Source organism: Leuresthes tenuis, unplaced genomic scaffold (genome assembly GCF_036924035.1).
Source record: "Leuresthes tenuis unplaced genomic scaffold, fLeuTen1.0.hap1 SCAF_11, whole genome shotgun sequence".
In the NCBI taxonomy this organism is placed as follows: domain Eukaryota; kingdom Metazoa; phylum Chordata; class Actinopteri; order Atheriniformes; family Atherinopsidae; genus Leuresthes; species Leuresthes tenuis.
In genome coordinates, this window is record NW_027325365.1 from 13,169,468 (window position 1) to 13,191,228 (window position 21,761).

The 21,761-nt window shown below is 44.6% G+C and overlaps 2 protein-coding genes across 3 annotated transcripts; one reads left to right on the forward strand and one right to left on the reverse strand.

Annotated features, from left to right (window-relative positions):
* Positions 1-928: 928 nt before the first annotated feature.
* Positions 929-8,334, forward strand: foxo4 (forkhead box O4). The gene is given in 4 exon segments (XM_072395538.1): positions 929-2,871; positions 3,270-3,398; positions 3,400-4,797; positions 5,146-8,334. Coding segments are annotated over 3 exon segments (1,938 nt in total). The 5' UTR covers positions 929-2,430; the 3' UTR covers positions 4,768-4,797; positions 5,146-8,334.
* A 1,216-nt stretch (positions 8,335-9,550) lies between these two features.
* On the reverse strand, positions 9,551-20,700 carry sesn4 (sestrin 4). Of its 2 annotated transcripts, none has more exons than XM_072395539.1 (9): positions 20,499-20,700; positions 14,764-14,961; positions 14,475-14,657; positions 14,054-14,299; positions 13,260-13,374; positions 12,951-13,075; positions 11,992-12,158; positions 11,730-11,874; positions 9,551-11,390 (listed from the first exon to the last, which is right to left on the reverse strand). In XM_072395539.1, exons 1-9 carry the CDS (start codon positions 20,562-20,564, stop codon positions 11,301-11,303), a joined length of 1,335 nt encoding a protein of 444 aa, XP_072251640.1. In that variant the 5' UTR covers positions 20,565-20,700; the 3' UTR covers positions 9,551-11,300. The 2 variants fall into 2 exon arrangements, with proteins under 2 accessions (XP_072251640.1, XP_072251641.1); XM_072395540.1 differs by lacking the exon at positions 20,499-20,700 and adding an exon at positions 19,673-19,871.
* Between the last annotated feature and the right edge of the window lie 1,061 nt (positions 20,701-21,761).

Genomic DNA, 21,761 nt, shown 5'->3' on the forward strand with positions numbered 1-21,761 from the left:
TTCCAGTGACGTGCTATTTCGAGAAGAATTTGCTAAACTTAAAGATAATACGAACCAGGGAGAGTCCTGAGCTATTTATGGATCATCTTCTTTTGTCGAAATGTTTATTATTCAACTACAGCTGTAGTTTTAAAAATGAACCTGTCTACTATGCTGTTGTTAGACCAAACATTGTTTTTGAAAAGAGAGTCACCGTGAATCAGATTACAATGACTTAAAACTCAAGCCCACAAGTAGTTGGTTGTTTCTTGTCATATATAAATTGAAATTTGGGGCAATATACAGAAGTAAATTTATTCATCAAATGTTTCCCTTTGCATTGTCAAACGACGTGAAGAGTCATAGAAATATGACCCTGAAAGAATAGGAAAGTAAATATAAAAATGCAAAGAGAAATGAATGGAAAAATAAATACTGAACAAAATTTCACTCTTTGTTTGTTTATCTCTTAATATGCTTAGCATTTTCATAAAAATGTGTGTTTATTTTTGTGATACTGAATTTTTTCTTTTTTTTATTCAGTTTCACACAAAATAATTTATTTGTCTGTGTTTGTGCTTTCATTTTTTATTGACTTAACTATTCTTTCAAGTATTGCTCTGTATATTTCCTTATCTATATTCATATTTTACACGGGGATTTTTTTTTTTTTGCACATCCCACATTGAGCCCTGTAGTATGTTCACATTAGTTAAAAAAAAACATTTAAAAAATATTTATAAAAACAAACTATTTTTTAGTCTTGGGGTCGATGACTAGTCTTATCTCTTTAATAACCAGTAATACTTTAAATGGACTAAGTGTACTTAGCACTCTTTCATAAACAGTTACATAATGCAGGTACATGTTGCTACCATGAGACGCTGTTTACGTCTGCTCTGTCTGTCACATGAGTGACTCGGTTTCCCAGAGTTCCATTCTACGCAGGCGCAGACCGCGTTGCCTGACAGTGGTAAACAGACGTCAGAAGGGAGTCTTCGCCTCGAGTCAAAACAAAACAAAGCAAAACAAGTCAAAAAGAGGGTGTAGAAGCGAATTTTTGGACCGCCACGACGACAGGAAGTTTAACAAAAGTCGTTCCTGATTAGAAACGTCAACTTTGAGGAAGTTATCTGAGGCTTTTCACGGACTTTTTCACGGATTGTAAACTCTGTAGTAGCTGGAGCTTAAGCAGCTAACGTTACGGTGGCTATCGTGCTGATTTTAAAGTGAGGAGAGTGGGAGCCGACAGACCTCTGAGCGACCCAGTTTCACGCAGCACCCGGGAACAGGCGAAGAGGTGCGTTCACCGAGCCCGCGGGGCGAAGATCGGCTACGATCCGGGCTTCGCTCGAGAGGGTTTTGTAAGCGCTTCTTCGAGCATCGTGTGCCGCGGCAGGAGTGTGGAGAAACATGGCAGATGGTGACACGCGCCTGGCCGTAATGTGGCGGATCGTGCAGACCTGAGGCACGGACTTTACTTACTGCATTTCTATCCTCTTCACTTTTTTTTTAGAACCGTAAACACTATAAAGCGGTCGTTAAGAAGCGCCTTGTCTGTCTTCTTCGCTTTTCTTAAAGTTTGTTTATTCAGCAGCCGGCCACCAGCGTCTCCTAACTGTTTCCATACTTTGGGGCAGCACAAACCGGCTACTCGGACAGTCAGCAGCCGGACATTTTCACTCATAACTCGAGTTTGTGACTGCATGGGGGTTAGTGTATAACTTTTTTTTCTGCTTTAAAGAAAGGCTTGGCTCGGTTTGTTATTTGTGGGGAGCTTGTTTTTGTTTACAAGTGCCTCAGAAGCTCCTTTGTAACGGTAGCCAGCTAATCCCCGCGCGAGACTTCATAGTTTTACGGTAAAACACCCGACGTGTTGACAAATTTGGTACGGAATTATTCCGTATTTTGATTCATTCATAAAATACTACCTTGCTCATTTTAGGAGACATTGAAAACGCACATTTACCCTTTAATTAAATGTTAATTGAGGGCTCATCATTAGGAATGGCATTCATTTGTATTCGTGTGCAGTCAAGATTTTTTTAATTAATTTCCAGATGAGCCAGAACCTCTGTAGATCCAGATGTTTTGGTGCTCACTGCCACTCCGTCACTTTTGTTTTTATTTCATTCAAACAAAGGGACTCCCGTCGCAGCCCTCCTTCGCTCTATACAAATCGGAAGGTTTATGATAGTTACTATTAAGGAGATTATTTGGGTTCCCTAATCTCCAATCTGAGGATTAACCGAGGCCATTGGTGTGTCCAGATTATTGCGTCTCTTTTCAAGGCCCCTCTGTTGACACCCCCGCCGTGGCTCAGGCGCATTGTTTTTGTGTCCGTGTGTTAGAAAGTTTTAAGCGCATCGTAGTTGGACCAACTTTTAAACGTTACTTTTAAATGTTTTAAGAGAACGACAACTTTGTCTAAAGAAGTTCAGAGAAACCGCCATGGAGGAGTCATCCATGCCCCCCATTGACCCAGATTTCGAGCCGCAGAGCAGACCCCGCTCCTGCACGTGGCCGCTCCCGAGGCCAGACATTTCGGTTGTCAAACAGGAGGGGGGGGACGGCACAGAGTCCGCCGCCGGGACCCCGCCCGCCGATGAGGACAAGCCCGAGCCGCAGCAAATCACGTCCGAGCCCGAGAAAGCGGCGGCTGCGGTCGAGGGCGGGGTCCTGGCCGGCGTGGGCGGAGCCAGCGCTACGCCCCGCAAAGGATCTTCAAGACGTAACGCGTGGGGGAACCAGAGCTACGCTGATCTGATAAGCCAGGCCATCGAGAACTCTCCGGAGAAGAGGCTGACCCTGGCTCAGATCTACGAGTGGATGGTGAAAACAGTGCCTTACTTCAGAGATAAAGGAGACAGCAACAGCTCAGCTGGGTGGAAGGTGAGCGCCTCATTTTAACGGTCACCATGGAAACAAGAATATTTCAAACGTTATGTGTGACATTATAAGGATTAAGATGTTAAAACAACTTCCTTAAAGTGTCTGAGGAGGCATTATAACTAATGTTCACACTGATACACATCATCATTATTATTACTATGCACATTTTCTTTTAGTTTCAATAGCAAACATTAATATTATACACAGAATTAAGCATGTAGAAAAAAAAAGTTGTATATTTCTGGCTCTGCTGCTATATTGTGACTCACAACTACCCAGCTGGTAACAGGTTGTTAAGATGGTAGAGTTACTTGTCAGGATTCTAAAAAAAAAGCGACCTGCTGTATAATTTAACTTTGGTGTTTCATCTTCAAATGTTTGTTTCTTTTGGTTTTCAGAATTCAATTCGCCACAATTTATCACTCCACAACAAATTCTTGAGAGTACACAATGAATCGACAGGGAAGAGCTCCTGGTGGATGCTCAACCCAGAGGGAGGGAAGACCGGAAAGGCTCCTCGCCGCCGGGGCCGCCTCCATGGACAACAGCAGCAAGCTGCTGAAGAGCCGCATGAGGGCCAAGCAGACCAAGAAGGCGGCGGGAGCAACCGGCGCTGGAGGGGTGCTGCAGGGTGATGGCAGCACGGGTGCAGCAGGCGCAGACAGCCCTAACTCGTCCCAGCAGTTTCCTAAATGGGGGGTCAACAGCAGCAGCCCCTCGTCCCGTGGCAGCCTGGATGACTCTGACATGTGGACTACCTTCCGCCCTCGCACAAGCTCCAACGCCAGCACCCTGAGCGGACGTCTGTCCCCCATCGCCCCAGGCCAGGAGGACGATGATAACCTGCCTGAGGACGGGCTTTTGGGGAGGTACGCCGCCAGCAGCATGACCCCCACCCTCACTGAGACCCTCATGGAGGAGCTGGATCTTATCGACAACCTCACCTTGATGACGGGGCAGCAGGGAGGGGCCAGTCCCAGCACAGCCCCACCAGCACCTCCCACTCCACTGCCCTCTGCCTCCACCCTGTTGCCACGAGGCTCCAGCTTCCCCACCTTCCATCAGCTGCAGTCACCCAGCCTCCCGCAGGCCCCCTCCCACACCGGGACCCAGGCCTCCGTCTCTCTGTGCGGACCGAGCAGCAAAGAGCCGGCAACCTTCAGCAACTCCCTGTTCAACCACATGTCGAGCTCCGGCTCTCGTGGGGGCAGCCATTTCAGCCCCCACGTACCATCCAGCCTGGAGGCGCTGCTCACCTCCGACTCCCCCCCTCCGAGTGATGTTTTGATGACCCAGGTGGACTCCCTCATGCCCAGTCCCGGAGGCGTGAGCCAGATGGGTTTGGGCTCATCTGTAGTGGGCGTGAGGCCCAAACCCAACCAGCTGCTGCTGGCTAAAGGGCTGGAGCCGAACACTGTGGCACCGATGGCTCTGCAGCCTCAGATGCAGCAGCAGCAGCACCACCTTCACCACCACCACCAGCAGCAGCAGCAACACCAGCATCACTCTCAGTTGGGCTTGGGGATGATTCTCTCCAATATGTCCCAGGACCCGCCACAGCTCTCCGCTCTCAAAGACCAGCACGCCACCGTGCCAGCTGTGGGCTCTCATCACGCAGGGCCCATTGCCGCGGCCAATCCCAGCACAAGCCTGCCCGGGATGAGTCAGTTTGGAGCTCCGTCCTGCTTCCTCACTGGTCAGGATCGGCTTCCCACAGACTTGGACATAGACATGTTCACCGAAAACCTGGATTGTGATGTGGACTACATTATCAACAGTGACCTCATGGACGGGGATGGCATTGATTTCAACTTTGACCCTATACCGCCTGGAGGTCAAGGCTACGCAGGGCCTGCCACTACACAGGGCTCCGCTCACACCTGGGTGCCCAGCTAACTCTTCAGCTCAACACGCAGACTTAGCCAGGTACACCGCCTTCTGCGCCTGTTCCCCACCTCACACACAGTGTAATGATTAAGAAAAACACATTTAGTTCACAGCGACACAAAGGAAAAATTGTGACAGGATGAATAACTGAAGTGAAATAAGTTTAAATGTTTCCAGCTTCCAGCCTCCGCTATGACAGGCTTCCTCTTCTTCTCTCTGTTTTGCTTCATCGTAGATGGAATGTTTTGGGTAAAGATGTGTGACTCTGCTTTTCGAACAGATACGTTTCAGTTGTACTCGTGCGACTCGTGCGTTTAAACGAGCTCGCAGGTGCATCGCCGCCATCATCTGGATGGCACCTAACCCGTGTATCATCTTGTCTTACAGGAGCTGATCTCCAATCAACATAACCTCACAAAATGACAGAACAACCGGTGCATCCCTCCTCCCAGCTGGTGGAAGATGACTTTTCTTGTTTTTTTTGTTTTTTTTTCTAAAATGCAATGTTTCTCTGGGACTTTAAACAGCGAATCCAGGCCTCACACATGTCACGTGCCAAGACATGCAGAGGACAGGGAGGTGATTCAGGCTACTGTACACGGTTTCTCCCCCCCCCTTTTTTTTTTAACTTAAAAACACTTAGCAACAGTTTGGCTGCTAGCCATGTTTTTCTTGTAATCCGAACAGATTATTTTTAAAGGACACATTACGAGCTACATAATATTTTTTTGGAGTGAAAAGACAAATCATCTGCTCCCCCCGTGCTGGGAGTTTACATTTCAGTCATGTCACACCAGAATAGCTTTAGGGTGGATACGGTACCCCAGATCTTGCTGGCGCTGGTATTGAGGATGTGTTTTATTTTATTTTATTTTTTTTGTGTGTTGTAAGAGAGAAAAAGGCCAGTTTTGAGCAGATTTTGCTCAGCGTGAGGTTCCAGGCTAAGCGCTGTTTGACCAACTGACGGATGTGCACGTACTCTGCTGCACCCCCCCCCCGGAGGGAGATGGAGGAGTCGGGAGGAACTTTGAGGATCAGGCGACAGATTAAAAACTGGACGACTGGAGGTATAAGACGTCTGACTCGCCCGGACTTCCTTTAAATTATACCAACAGTTTGTTTCTCCATTTGAATTCGATGACTTGAGAGTTTGTATTTGCAGTTTTTGGCATTTTTGACTTCAATCCAGTGTGTTTATGGTAGATGTCAGTTAGAGAGTGTTTTTTTTTTGTTATTTCCCCTTTAAGAAAAATCCCTGACCTGCAGTTAAACTTAACAAAATGAAGAAATGTGATTTTAAATTTGAACACGGGGCATTCGTGGGTAAAACATTTGTCTTTTTTTCTGCTAACAAGCGACCGCTTGGCCGAGTATTATGCTGTCAAAGACAGCAGAAGGCCTCCAGCGTCAAAAGGTCTGCCTGATTTATTGTCTTTCTTTTTTTTCTTCTTCTTCTCCCGTTTTTTTTTTTGTGCATTTTGGAAGCACTTAGGTTCCCTGTGACACAGGAACCCCAAACGATGAGAACACACCCACTCATGATGAGCGGGTGCCCTTTTTCATAAAAGAGAGCGAGTAATATGTAAAAGAAAGAGAGGGGGGGGGTAACGTACACGTTGCACATGTACTTGACGGCACGCTACGCAGACTTATCAGGAGAGGTCAATGAAATCTTGAAGGAAATTTGAAAAAATCTCTTCTTGAAGGCTTTTGCTGTTTTAACATTTTCCTGATAAATTGTCTGAGGGGGTGGTGGGGGGGGGGGGGTGATGGGGATTCGGATGCTTCAAATTTAATCTGTACTAACATTCAAGACATAATTCACTGTGTGAGAAGTACAAAAAAAAAGAATATATTTGATTATAGTTTTAATATACAATTTAGATGGAGATAATGAATCAGATATTGATACATATAAATATATTACTAATGCCAAGTGATGTTTTTTTTTACATTGGAGGAAGCATTCTCAGATAATTTTTAACGGTAATTTTCTATACTTTATTTTTGTAAAGGATGAAATGCATGTAGATTTTTTTACATAACCAAAGGAACACTAATTTTTTTGCATTTGCATGGCATTTAGGGAGCGCTTGGGCCTGACAGTATCCTCTGTGTACATAAGCTTTGCAAAAACATGCCTGTGATATCATTTTTTTTCTTGGAATGAGGTGAATACTTGACCATGTTAGCACAGATTTTCCCGGCCACCTGCTCGGTGCTTGAGTTTTCTGTGATTCCAAGTTTAAAAGGTAAAAAAATAACAAAACACACACAAAAAAAAAGGGCGGCAGCGCGCCGCTGATTCTCATCTCAAAACCAGACTCATACAACCGTTACCTCTCAGAAGAAAAAGCAGCAGGAAAACAGCTGTGCACAGATGTAATCGGATAATAGCAGAAACTGTTTCTTTTGCACAATTTCTGTGTGGCAGCGGACTGGAAAGCAACGCGCCGCGTCTTTGATTTGTTGTCCCAGAGACGCCTCTGTCTTTAAAAAGGGGTTTTATTTTAAAATAGACTTCCCTTCTGTTTTTGTTTTTTAAGAGAATTGTACTCTAGCTGTCCAGCCATGTATATTAACACCAGCCTTTTTCTGTTAGTTTTGTTTTTGACTGCCAATATTTAAAACACTAGAGCATGACGTTACTCTGTAGCAAGACTTCATTTGTCATCTTCCCTCTCTTAAACTTTTGTGTATGTTTCTTTTGTGATCAGACACAACAATCCCTGCAATATAAACTCATCATTTCACTGTAGTGTGTGTGTGTGTGTGTGTGTGTGTGTGTGAATATTTTAGCCCCTGATTTGTATAAAGCACTCTCCCTCCTTTTTTTTTTCTCCCACCCACACAAATGGTGCTAGATGATGTCAGCTGTGACGTATCCGGAGTACAGCATGATGCAATAGGTGCATATCAGGGCCTTTGAATTTTCTCGATGTGGCACAAAGATCTTTATTATCGTAGAAGTCCCCCCCACCCCTCTTTTTTATATTATGTGTAATTACTTGGCCACTTTAATATGGAAACAAAAGACCAACTTGTTTAAATATGCATGGTTTTACTTTGCATTTTCAATCATGATATGATTATATTAGGTTTATATGCAACAAACCCCCCTGTTTTTGGTAACAGATGGCCTGTTATTAACAGCTGAAGTGGCTGCTTTTCATTAGTTTACGGTTGCTGCCTCGAAGCAGTCAGGTGTGGTCTTATAACTTCTCTAATATCTCCCCTTATGTAACACAACTATGTAGATATTTGTTTCTTCAGCTGTCTTAAAGTAGCAGTTAGTTCCCGTATGTTTTGCATTTTAAAATTCCCCTTTTCTTTTTTTGTGACAGCATTTTAGTATTCGACATGGGCTGTTTTGTTTCCCTCACAGAGGGGGGGGGGGGACGATGAGTTGTGCATAAGCCAATTGATGTTTGTGATTTTTAATAATGCTGTTAGTTTTTCTCTCATTCTGCTCCCCCTCGTTTTTCCCCCCTTTCTTTACACATTGTAAAGTCAGCCGCAGATGACGAACAGTTCTGAACAGCAGAAATCAAGTGAATAAACTGTTTAACCCACTTAGTCCGACTCTTTGTCTTTGTGACTCTGCAGACTTCTGCAGCTCTGCCACTAGAGGCCGCTGTTGATCCGCAGAGTGTTTGAGGACATTAGATCTGTTTGGCGCCGGTTTTAAGGTTGTTGTCGCGTGACATTTGGACCTAACTGTGAAAGTGTTGTTTTATTCACAGACTGTGGTGCTATCTTTGTTGTGTGTTTTGATGAAGGGGTCCTAACTCTAATCCTAACTGTGCAAAGTTATATGAAAAGAAGAAGCTCCTGATGTATTAGACACCAGTCAGCCACAGCAAAGGTGAAGTGAGTGACACTGCTCATCTTGCTGCTGTGTGATAATCCACCGGGAAAACCTGCATTCTGGTTCTTTCAAGACAAGTCATACCCCCACCCACCCACCCACCCACAGCACTCCCCTACAGTAGTAGCTTCCAACTGGAGGACAGCAGTGGGCCCCATAAAAACCACAGAAGATGCAGAGGATAGAGAGTCTGAGGTGTTTAACCGGCCTCTAAACTCCCCAGACACCAATCTGACGAGGATCTGTTTATGGCAGTATGAGAGTGTCTCAATATTAGAGATCAATGTCTGAATATGCATATAAAATTCTGTATCATCATTAAACTTTGATATCACTGTTACTGTAGACACCCGTCGACTGCAACCCTCCTAACTAAGGAGAGGTTATTAAGACAAACAGGTCGAGCAGGTGAGTGTTCAGCTCATCTTGTTCCAACCGTCTCCCCCAACAGATGGGAGGGAAGGACTGATAAGGTTTTTGATCATTGAAAACAAATCTTTTCTTATTCAGCCTGTAGTTTCATTTAATTTTTCAGCCAATCCTTTCAGGGCAAATGTGTCATATGCAACTTACTTTCTGAAAATGTTGTGCAATGAAACGAAGATGGCTGATGGGGAAAAAATAATGCTTTCTTTGGGGTATATTCAGTTGTAATAGGAAGGTTTGTGTAATTTGGTAAATGGAGCAAAAACAGAGTTCTATGTAAAAGGAGAATAGAAAAAAACAACCCAGGAGGCAGAAGTTATTTTCATAGAGCATCTTTATAGAAAACATTTTTTCACATTTTCAAAAAAAAAAAAAAAAGATTTATTTTATCTTATTTTACTCGTTTTTTTTTTTTTTTTTGTGTTTTTTTTTCATTTGCACTTTTTTTTTTTCTCATCATCACCATCCGTTTTTGTTTAAAATCTGCTTAAGCAGAACATTTGTTTGTCTTAAACATCCATCTGTGTCGAAGGCTCTCGTTGCTGGGGCTTGTGGAAGGTGTCCGATAGACAACAGTGGCGCTCGCAGCTGCAGCTCTCATCAGAAACGATGCTGACCGATACTGGGAGAAAAATATCAAGCTCCCATTCATGCAGAAATAGTCACAAGTTGTACATTTGTCAGGTGGGAGCGTTTCCCAGCTGCTGCCGGAGCCCAACGCTCAGCCTCCAGCGGTAACATCCCTCCACTTGAGCAGCGCTCCAGTCTTAGCCTGAAGGCACCTGTGTTAACAGCGCTTTAGTTTGCTTCGTTTTTGTCGATATGCACTTGTTTCTTTAGTAGGTTCTACAGTCGCTAATTCTAACTCTACAGTCTGTCAAACTTCTACGTCGACCCAGACTCCAGGACGACAAGCAGGTCCTACAGTCACACCCGGAAAAGAAAAAAAAGGACAAAAATACTAAAAACAATTGTTTACAAAACTGTAAAAAAAGAAGAAAAAGAAAGAAAGAAGATATCTTAACAACTACTTCTGCTTCTGCAGATTCTCTCATGTATGTTGTGTTGATAATCAGCTTAATACAGTACACACAGAAGATAAATGCTTTCACACAAAACTCAGAGCATGAATCAGCGCAGATCTACTTCTGGACGTTTTTCATACATCCAATTCTATTCTTAGTATTCATTTCCCCTCAAAGGAGGACTTCTCACTCTGATTTACTTATTTTCTTTTTGGAGCATTTCTGTAATAACCAAAAAAAAAAAAGAAGAAAAGAAAAGAGAAACACCCTGTGAATGGCTCAGCTTCAACGTCACTGCAGTAAACAGCTCAGTGACCTCCTCAGATCAGTTTAGGTACAAATTTTGTGTTTCACAAACATCTTTAAAGTCCTTCCATCTCCAGCCCTGGACCGAAAGTGAAAAAGAACCACGAGTCGCTGAAATATCTTAAATCGAGTACCTTCGCTCAGATATCTGGGGTGGAAAATGAAAGAAAAGTCTGAAAATTTGAGGACCAACAGTCTAAAAGTTATACAGTGAAGAAGAACGGCGTCGGACCCACCAACTCTGTCTCAATGTCTACTTACGAGCTACATTGCATTATAAATATATAAAGTTTAAAAAAGTGCTTATTAAAAGAAACTATAGTGATGTGATAACTTCCAGCAGTGTCACAGCTGTGTTTGTTCACAGTCCATTCGATGTCCTCCTCCAACACTGACAAGGATTGTCCAACAGCAAAGACAAGGCAAAGGCCCTGGTCTCCCATCAACATTCATTCAACTTGTACAAAAGAATGGTTTCTTTTTTCTTTTTGGGAAAGCATAGTTAATACAAAAGGAGACTTGTCGAAATGAAAAGGAGTGTCGGCCACTGGTAAGACGCTGCTGCGTCCCAGCAGTTTGTCACCGTCTGAACTGGAACACGAGACAACCGGTAAAAATGAAAATACCTAGTAATAATTGCACATAGCCTTTGAGAGCCAGGATCTTTTCTGAGAGGACGTCACAAATGACCAAATGCAGGGGGGGGGGGGACACACCTAACGGTATAAACACATTTTTTCTGAGAGAAGGAAAAAGCACATTCATGAGGCACAGCTATGAAAATCTGAGCTCCGTGTCCCTAAAAGTGCCGCCCTCGTCCCCCGTGGTCACCGTCTGCAGTTGAGACGTCTTCACCGTTGTGTCGCTGGGTCTCTCTGTACCGGCAAAGAGTTTCAACTTTGTGCCCCTCCGAGCACTCAGGCAATCATGTACTGAGTGATGGCTCTCAGCGCGTACAGCAGCTCCGCCTGCAGCCGGGCCTCCATGATTAGTAGATTTATGTGTATCTGCGGAAAGACAAACATTCAGATCAAAAACGGCTCCTTACGGTTGGGGAAACATGTCCAATGTTCACTTTGTTACTGAGAATAAGAAGAAAAGACAGACGACACCTTTAACTTCGGTTCGCTCTGACCATCAACGTGTTACGTCTTGACTGATTTATGTGAAAACTAAAAGACGAGGAGGTTATGAGCCCAGCCAGCTGCTTTCCACTGTCTCCGCTCTTTGTGCTAAGCTAAGTTTGCCTTCTTCACGTTTAGCACACAGACATGACCACGGCATCAGTCTTAATCCAATAAGTACGGGAACATATTCTTTAAGAGGGTCACCAGACGCTCTCTTACCCTTTCTGTAGTTTTAAGCGGAGTCCAACTCAGCGGACACACTGGGGTTTTTGTGGCATCCGGAAAACAAGCCACCGCCTTGATGTACAACTTCAGATCTCGCTCCAGCAGCTGGTTCACCTCTCCGTAATCGTAGTCGTCGTAGCTGTGAGCGAAGGCAAAAGTAAGTATCGACTAAAAGCAATGACAAGCAGAGGTCTAGTGTGAAGAGAAGAGGCTGTTCCACTGTTTTCAGGAGCAGGTAATGAAGTGGTTTTCTCACCGTATTCCTAACACACAGTGGATGTAATTCCAGATTGCCCTCTTCATGTCGGGGCTGTGCAATGAGGGGAGGGTGGTTACGCTCCTGAATCTGTCGTCCAAGAGGTGCCCGATGTCCGAGTACAACCTGTTGACTAAGGAGAAGCCGTGGTCTTCCCATGAATAGTCCTGCAGAGCCAATGCAACAAGTTAGTGCCACGAAACTCCACCACAGGCTTCCGATGCACCCTGTGTGTCTGCCAAGTGTCCCCAGTTTAAAAGGGACATTTCTGTGTTTTTGAATGGGTTGAATGAAGCACTTATGAGCAGCTTTCAAGCGTAAGTTTACATTTCCTCAGAAAGGGGCCACAAGAAAAGCTCATTTTCCACCATTTGTAACAACTCAAAGGTGAGGGCTGTACGTTGGGTATTTACAGAGCGTCACTTCTGCCTCAAACTGTGACACAGAGAGGGTTGTTGCCACATAGTGTTGCAAAGCAGACTGTTGGACACACCGAGGACTGTGTTGCTACACAGACGTTCTGCAGCGGAGAAAGCTCAAACATCTGTTCGACGCAGATGTGACGATGTTAAATCCATGTTTGAAAAATGGTGTCTTGTCATACTTTAGCGTTTTCCTGTAATCTTCATCATTGCTGTGCTTTAAGCAGTACTGACCCACTAACATCGTCATTTTAAGGCATTGTTAATGAGACGTGAGCCTTAATGCATCAGACAGTTCATATATATATATATATATATATATATTGGTTTTATTAGACAGATTTTCATACTATATCTTATTTAACTATATGACGTCCAAACACACTTGTTTTCTCTCACATGCTTCTTCAGCCAATCTAAAATAATGCCAATTACATCATTAATTAACGAGCTCTGACCTGTGGTACATTACAGGTCACGTATATCACCAGGCTGCATATTTGTCTACCAACACATGTACAAATGTAGCATCCTCACCTGAACTCTCAACACTTGGAAGTGGTCCTCGTCCCTGCGGGCGAACTCCTGATAGCAAAAGTCAGGGTCTGTGATAAAGCGCGACGGATCTGCGGAGCACATCATCTCCTCCTCGTCTTCCACGTCTAAAAAAAGAGATGATGACAGCAGAGGAGGCGGAGAAGAGGAGCAGAGTGCGTTACCAAGTGTGGCTGATGAGCGGTAATTGCTCAAGTTTCACACCATGTGACCTAAATTTCACACTCAAGATAACCATCAGAAGCGAGTGTAAACATGGTCTTCTTCAGTGCGTCTGCTCCAGCGGGTCACCTGTTTGCTGGAGTGTCTGTGTCTGCAGAAAGCGCTCTTCTCTCTTCTCACACTCCTCCTGGGATTTCTGGATCCTCTCCTTTAGACCCACCATGTCACAACCGGAGTCCAAAGACTGTTGGACACAAAAAGAGGTCGATGTGAGGGCCAGGCCGAAAGGACCTTTATGCCCATTACAAGGAAAACACGGCAGCTGCTCCCATGACGAGGAGTAATCTAATAGTGCATGCAACATGAGAACAAATAACCATCTCCTTTTACCATTTACAATAAATCTATGCGATGCCAAATCAGACAGCGAGCCGAGGCTGAAAACCTCATACTTTCACACTAAACAGTTATGTTTTGATCAATTAAGCAAGGGATCACATGAACCATTTTAGTTCTTACTTAAATAACTTTTACAAGCGCCGGAAATACTTAAATCGAATTGAAATGACTAAACTAGTAATCAACTTTGCTTGCTGTCACATGTTGGGACGTCTCAAGATCACTTTTCACAAGATCAAATATCATATGATTTAGTTTGGAAAAGTAAAATGTAACATTTTACAAAGATTATTCGATTAATCATAGATTGAGCACGAGCTGTAGCTTCCCTGTAAAACCTTTGTTTACTAAATCTATGCATGGAGAGAAGATAAATCCATATTTATGCATCATTAAAAAAAAAAAAGATACTTGACAACATGAAAGAAATACTTGTATAAGACATATTCGCTCTGCAATTCTTTGTAGCTTTTATTCAACAGAAAAAAAGAATAAGAAGAGGGAAAAAAAAGACATTTGTTTACCCGTCGTCGTGTTATATGTTCGGGGGGAGTGGCGAGCGACGGAGACACGTCAGTGTTGCCGTTGGCAGCATCAAAAGCGCAAAGGCTTGGCGGGGTACCGTTAGGAGATTTGGAGAAAGGGACAAAGTCTGAGTCTGTTTCGCATCCAAAGACAAAGCTACAGAGGGAGTGGCAGTGGGCCAGGATCACCACGGCCTGCACCAGCTCCGCCAGCGACCAGCACTGCTCGCCCGCCTTCAGCAGCTTCTGCAGGGAACACAGACACAAAGACACGCTGCTATCGTCTCAGGAAACTACAATAATGCTGTAATAATAAATAAAAAAGACAAACATTTCTGCGTTTCCCCCCTTTTTTTGTGTCTTTTTACGGTTTCTGTGCCTGCTGCTGTGAGCGTTTCAGCTCAGGTTTTCATCCTCATACCTGGATGTGAGAGCAGGCGGTCAGCCAGGGTTGATGGGCCAGAACTTTGTTGATGTGGTCAAGGAGGCGAAGGCGAGGGGGCGCCGCCTCCAAACCCTGCAACCACAGAGGGTCTCCGCCCACCCTCAGAAACTGCGCTGAGTGCAGGTACACCAGGTAGTTGCAGTGATGTCGTGCTGCAGCCTGGAAGAGAAAAACGAAAAACGTTTAACCAACTCTGTGTCATACAGGCACGATGTCTGGTGATTCATGCAGTGCAGGGAGCTGCTTTCAGAACCGCGTCACTGACCATGATGGCGATATAATGGCGGTATGGCAGCGGCAGGGGGCCGTCCATGTGCAGGATGTAGTGCTGTGTGCGCAGGAAGCTCTCCAGATACTGGGGGTGAGACGCCATCTGCTGGGATACGGCGTCCACGCTCCCCCTGCTGACCAGAGCCTTCATGAACAGCAACGACACTCGCTCCCTCTCACCGTTCACCATCACCTACAGAAACCAGGACAAAGAGGAGAGACAGGGTTGATGTCTGAGGGGAGAAGTTAAAACAATGAGCCGCGCTCCCACCCATCGTATTCATTAGTGTGTCTGATGATGAGGAAGCAGTTACTAACCTACTTTTTTTTACCATCTGTTCAACGTTTTGGACATATTTCAAACAAAAATCCCTAAAGAATACAGGTTCCAGCTGTTCATCGCCTGCTGCATTTGTCATAGTGAACTCTGTAACTTTGGATATTACTAATACGGATCACACAGATAAATGCTCCTGCGAAAGCAAATGAAATGGACATAAAACCAGCAATGCATGGCTGACTTTCCTTGGGAGTATTTACGAGGTTTCATTTTGTGGCCAAAGATTCTTGGCTCGAGATAAAGTTGGACTTCAGAGTCCCACACCATGTGATGATGGGCTCAGACTGTGTTTTGGACTGGAGTCATGTTCCACACCTTAAATCAGCGGAAGGAGAGGCCGTCTTGGAGGAAGAGCAGCTGCGATGCCGTGTTTGCCGGCGCCACTGGCAAGCGAGCGCATTCCTGACATTATTTTTTTTTTTTTTCCCCTCCAAATACAACAAGCAAACAGCATCTCAGCAGACACAAAGACAACAAGTCGGGGTGGGAGCAACTCTGTCGAACGCTTCACACGAGTCCGCTAAATGATTATGAAATGGAGACAAGACGCTGAATTATGCGTTTTTCATTTGAAGAAAAAGTGGATGCAGTAAACAAAAAATAATACACAACTGAAACCAGGAGAGAAAGAAGCACCTAAAATTTCACTCCGAAAAGGGGATTTACAAGATGTGAGCAAGCACATGTGAAAGTTGAGCTCAGGGAGGCCTTGAAGAGGGAAGTGGAGCAGCAGCAAAGAAATGGATGAAGCCAAACACACAAACATGGGAGCGACTTGGCTGAGCAGCCCGCGGCCAAGAGAAACAGACCCATGTGGAGAGGGAAGCTGGCCTGCCCTCACTGGCACAGCCATTTATTAGCCCTCTCGCCATCACACAATGGCCTCAAGGAAAAGGTGTCCGGGAGCTCGGCCACGAACGGGGACTTGGTTCCTTTGCACGTGAAACCCGAGCGCACAGCGCTGATCAAAACCAAACGCTCTGCTGCAGCCTGAAATGTACAAATGTTGCCAAAGACTTCTGCTTTTGACAGCACAAACTGCTGTCTAGGATTATTACAGTCCGGTCAGACACCAACATTTGTGTCACAGACAGAAGTAGTAAGCTGTGACAGTGATTTAATTCAAGGGGCTGTAAGACTCTTTGGCTTTCAGCGTCATGTTTATCTGGCTGAAAACTCCATGTGGTATTTCACTTTACTCTGCAGTGGATGAAGGTTTCCGCCTGATCCTGTAAGAAGCTCCACCTCTTGACCTATATAGAATCAATGCTCAGGTCGTGACAGGCCCGTTCGCACCGTACACATTTAACAAATCAACCTCAATCATCTACGTCTCCCCAATCTCACAGCTAAAGACGAGGAGAGCTGGCCCTGAATGAAACACGCCCAAACGCAGACGCTGACCTTCCCCAGCCTGTCAACGCACTGAAGAAATAGGGTGGAGGGAATGTGGAGTGCACAGGTGCCTGCCAATCAAAGACCTACAAGAGCACATTCACTCAAGGATCTCTCCAAACACAAGAGCTACTGATTAGTATGCCGAGCGGCAGAATCTAGGTTACTGCTCCATCAAGCACTAACTGGCTTGATCGCTGAAAGGAACAGTGTTGCACCAACCTGCATTTCAGAGGCCTTGACTATTCAGAAAACATGCCTAGAGTGCAATTTCTCAAGGTCTTAAACATAGGGAGGCAAAAAAAATTCTTTCCAGCCTTCCAAGGTAGAAAAAGCGACTGATCATAATTCCAAGTCAGTGCGAAGGATTCGTGCGCAACTCAGACAGAAAACAGACAGATAAACACGTGTGTTTTCGTTAAATACAGAAAAACAACAATAATCCGCTCACGTAGAGTTTTTAAAATATGATTATCACACATTTCTGACCGAGCTGCATTTACGCCACAGGATATCTAAATGCTGAAAAGATAGCGGGATAAACTAGTGGAAACAATAGCAACTGTAATCATCTTTGGCTTTGTGGCATTTCCAGACGTGTAAGGAATGTCAGATATTAAAGGTTGCCTGTTGCTTCCAATGCTGCCACGACAAAACCTCGGTTCTAGTAAAAGAGGTAGAAATATCTCAACAAAAGGCTGCAACTGTTGTTAGACAGGTTAAAGCAAAAATGACAAATATGTGCACTGAATTGTGAACCCTTTACCCATACAGGCCAACAAACAGCATCTTTAAAAGTACTCCCCAGGAAGGTGGCAAACAAAGTGTCACCAAGTCCTCATCAGGAAGAAAACCCAAAACACCAGAAGAGGTGTTAAAACGAGGAGTCGAAAAGCTCAAACGGCCCTTTAACTGTCACAGTTTCAGCCATCATTAGCTGGAAAAACTGTGTAATAAAGTGATAAAAACTTACTGTTGTACGGAGGACGAGATGGGATTTGCAGTCAGTGGCATCACGCAGTAAGAGGAAATTGGTATTTTGTGTAATTTCGAACATGTCTGGACAAAGTCTATAGAAAAGTCAAACTGAAACAGGAACTCCTGTCGATGTGAGCATCGACGAAGCAGGAAATCACACATCCTACACAGCCAACAGAATCTGCTGCCAACACAATGACAAAAGGAAGAGTCCAGCTCAACCTACAGCTCTGGGCTCTTCTTCTCAGATCAAACGATGAAACCAGCTTCGATTACACATTTCTTTTATTTCGCTTTACAGAAGCAATCCAAGTTTCAAACTTCTGTAATTAAAGCGATCCATCCAGCTGTGCTTCAAGAACCATGAAAACCGGTCGATATTCGAGATTAATATAGAAAAAGGCTCCTTTATCAAAGCTGTGTTCAGGCACCCAGAATAATGTTTATTAATCTTCCACACAGGCTGCACACAGCAGTACTTTTGACAAGGCAATGCACTTTATTATCCACCCACATGAAAAGAAGAGAGAGAGAGAGAAAAAAAGACTGGTAACAAACATGTGTGGGTGGATTTATTAAGCAACGAGAAACACCTCATCTCGACGGCTGAGCATTACAAAGCACATTTTGGCTTTGACATATAGGCACATAAATCTATCAGCTGTCCTTACAAATGCACCCGGCAAGGAACCAGTTTTGAAACTAATCAAAAACAAGTCTGAGGGTGACAAAAGCAGGACAGTGTCGCTGTGTTTCAGTCGCAAGACGCGTTCAAACTGGGGGCTTGCATGCAAAATGTTTGTCAAAAATGAGTTCTCGCGAAGCTGCCTGGCGTGAGCAAAAAGTCACAGGTGTAGATCGTCGATGCCTGAAGGGAAAAGACGCGTAAAAAGAGGTCTCCCTGCTCAACACCAGAGAGGTCATTTGTATATTGATCAGAGAGTGGTATGAGGCAGGGATGAAATGAAAAACAGGGGTGACGTCACCGAGGGGAGGAAAGGTAAATGGAGACAAAGAAAAGCTTTGATAGCTGGCGGACAACGCAGCAGCACTGTACAAACACTTACACCAAGCAGAGCTCGGGTCTAAGATGACACACAAAGGAGTGGAAAAACGATGCCAGACGTAGGGCGAATATGGGTTTGTGTAGCGTGTAACATGTGTGGTGGGCTGCAGGAGGGGGCTGCTGCAGATACAGGAGAAGGACATTCAATCTGAATTCCAACTGGGCCGGGATGGGGTCTGTCCTTATCATGCGCTGCTGTCCATTAACCTCCCGCCCCCACCTTCATCACCGGAAACAAGCAGCCAGGGACGATTTTGGCCCTGCAACCTGAACTCAAGGAGTAATGCAAAACAAACCAGCTGCAGCCCCGAGCGGTTGGGAGAGGGCAAGAGTGGGGAGGGACAGGAGCTGCACATACAACCACCACCAGGACAAACCAAACGCTGTGCTGCAGCATGGAAAAAAGAAAAGGGACAAACACAAGCCTGCACACAGCAGATGAGTGATTGGATCTGTCTGTAAACAGGGTAGGCAGGTAGAGCAAGGACGGGACGCAGGGTCAAAAAGACTTTCACTGATAACAGGCACATTTATTGCTGATATTATTCAGCAGCAAGAAAGGGAGGCATGTGGCAATCAGAACACAGTAGAATACATGCCAAGTTTATATGAGTCTGTTTGAACAAACAGCTTTTATTCAGCTAGTTATCATCCTTTGAATTAATAACAGCAAACAGAGAGCAGCAGGACGCACTGGACTTGAAACGAGAGCAAGCTTCTGCTCACACTCCTGCCTGTTTTGTTCCATTTCTGGACTCTAATCTGCAGCAAACATGTCTTTTTTCTTTTCTTTTTTTTTTTTTAAAGACCGCACTCGGGATGGCGCCCCCTTTCTGTTGCAAGTTGAAAACACAACAGTTAACGAGAAAAACAACTTTGATTGGCAGTCCAGTTCAACCAAAGAAAAAAACAAAAAAAAAAAAACACCACAATAAGAATCCCAGACTTAAGAGAAGCAGCAAGCTGCAGTGAAACCGACACAAGCCCGGCCTGTCCTGGCAGATTAAGCACATTTGCAGTGTTGTGTTCTCATATTTTAACTCTGAGCCCTTACATTGGCACTGCATTACTTCACAGCAAACTGACACACTTTCCTCCCAAATCCTCGGATGATGTCATCCTCACCTGCAGCTTCCTCCACACACCGCAACGGTCGGGCCGTTACCGCACGCATTCCGTCCATTTTCAGCAAGACAAAAGTCAAAATTTCACCGCACATTAAAACGAGATACTCAAATCAGCCCAGGTGAAACAACAAAGGCGAGAGCAGTCGTTACACTCTTGGTGCAGAAACATCGACGCGAGTGTCCACGAGCCAGGGCCGTTTTCTTTAATAAACAGCCGTTTTCTTTAATAAACGACCGTTTATTTTATTAAACGGCCGTTTTTAGCTTCAGCTCCGGAGCGACCGAGAGCTGACGAACCGTTGCGAGCTTTACGTGACACTGTGACGGCTGGAGATGGAAACCGCAATCTGCGTCTGGATGGAGAGCAAGGGCAGCAGTTCCTCACCCTGAATTGCGCCACAAAAACCTTATCTTGGCATTTCAGTTTAGATTTATATCTGGGACGATTGTTTCGCGAACCGTCGGAAGAATTAACAAGTTCTGTTAGAAGTTTGTTGCGGCTTTTTTTCCTTTGCTAACGCTAGCTAACTCATCCAGTGACGTTTCTGGTCCCACTCCGTTAAAAAGTTTACAAACTAAAAATATGACAAAGCTAAGTTGCCCACAATGAGTCTTAGCTGATAACAGCTATCATGGGCCATTTAAAGCTTAAAATGATAGCGAAGCTGCCTGTGAGCGCCGGTTAAGAGAGGAGCTATTTCTTAGATATTGTCATCAAATGAATGAACGGTTCTCGCTACTCAGTTAGCACCTAGCTTCATTTTGTTCAAACTTGACTTGGCCAAATATTTTACGCCATGGGCAATGTCATAATTATAGCCTACCTGTTTCTGGACTCGCTGGCACTGCGATCTTAAGGGGTACTCCATTTTATTCGTACAGATGATCATTTTCCAAAAAAAGTGCGGTATTGCATGGATGCGTCTGGAGTCTTTCTTGGTGCTTGCTAACAAAGGCAGCGCGTCTCTCGGTGGCCGCAGTCGGCTTCTCCGAAGCTATAGACTGGACTGAGAGGAAAGAAAAGCTTCCCAGAGCAAAGCTGACAGCTCCAGTAACAGTGTGCCCAATCAAAGCGCAGGAGGCGGAGCTGTGCTGCCTGAGGGGTATATCTAAATGCTAATGAACATCTGCAAACAACAGCGCAGGGAGACGAAAACAGGCCAAGGCTGAGATAGTCAGACTGCCAACTTTATACCAGTTCTTAGGACGTTCGTCTGGAGAGAATATAGTCGTGTCTGCGCTGCTTGGTGGACGTTTAGCGCTGACTGTGCTTTTCTATCCATATGTTTATTGTTGGGCAGGCCCCACTAGGTTCGGGACCTGTACTCTAATCCTAGATCTATATCCAGGAAAGAGGCACAAAACAGCCACACTGGTATGTCATTTCACTAAATAGATGTAAAAGAGGTCTGATGGCCAAATGAAAGACCAAATGACACAAAGCAACCTTATGCAGATACAAAAATTAGTAGAGAGCCATACAATAGCTATAAGGTCCTGAAGAATTATCAAAATGAGAGGCCAAGTGTCCCAAATGTGACTCAGGAGATGTGAAACAGAAAATGACTCAAATGTGCCACAAAATGAGCTAGCGAATAGCCACGAAGAGACAAAAGCCCAGACAAAACTGAAGCACCGAACCACATAAAAACAACAACACAGAACAATCAGGAATATCATCAGTGGGGCTTCAAAGTGGTACAGAATTATGCAAAAAGAATATAATGTACACCAGCGGTTAATGGTATCCGTAAGGTTTGTAGTTGATCGGTGCTCCATTTGAACTTGAAGGTCTGTGTTCCCAGCACTAACTTTATACTGGGACATGTTCTGTAGTTGGATTTTGGCATTTTTTGAAAAGTCAAAGAAACCCCATCAGTCCCACCCTAAAAATCAAACATGGCTGCCTGGTCCATAAAATATGGATTTGAGCTACAGTAAAAAGCTGTTTATTAGGGCCTCAGTTAGTTAGTGTTTCATTAAATCAGTCACAGTAATCTTTCATCTCTACCTTGAGTGTTTGCATATGCAAATTACAGCATAACGTGTTATTATTAACAGCTACTCTGGTCAGTGAGTAAACGTTT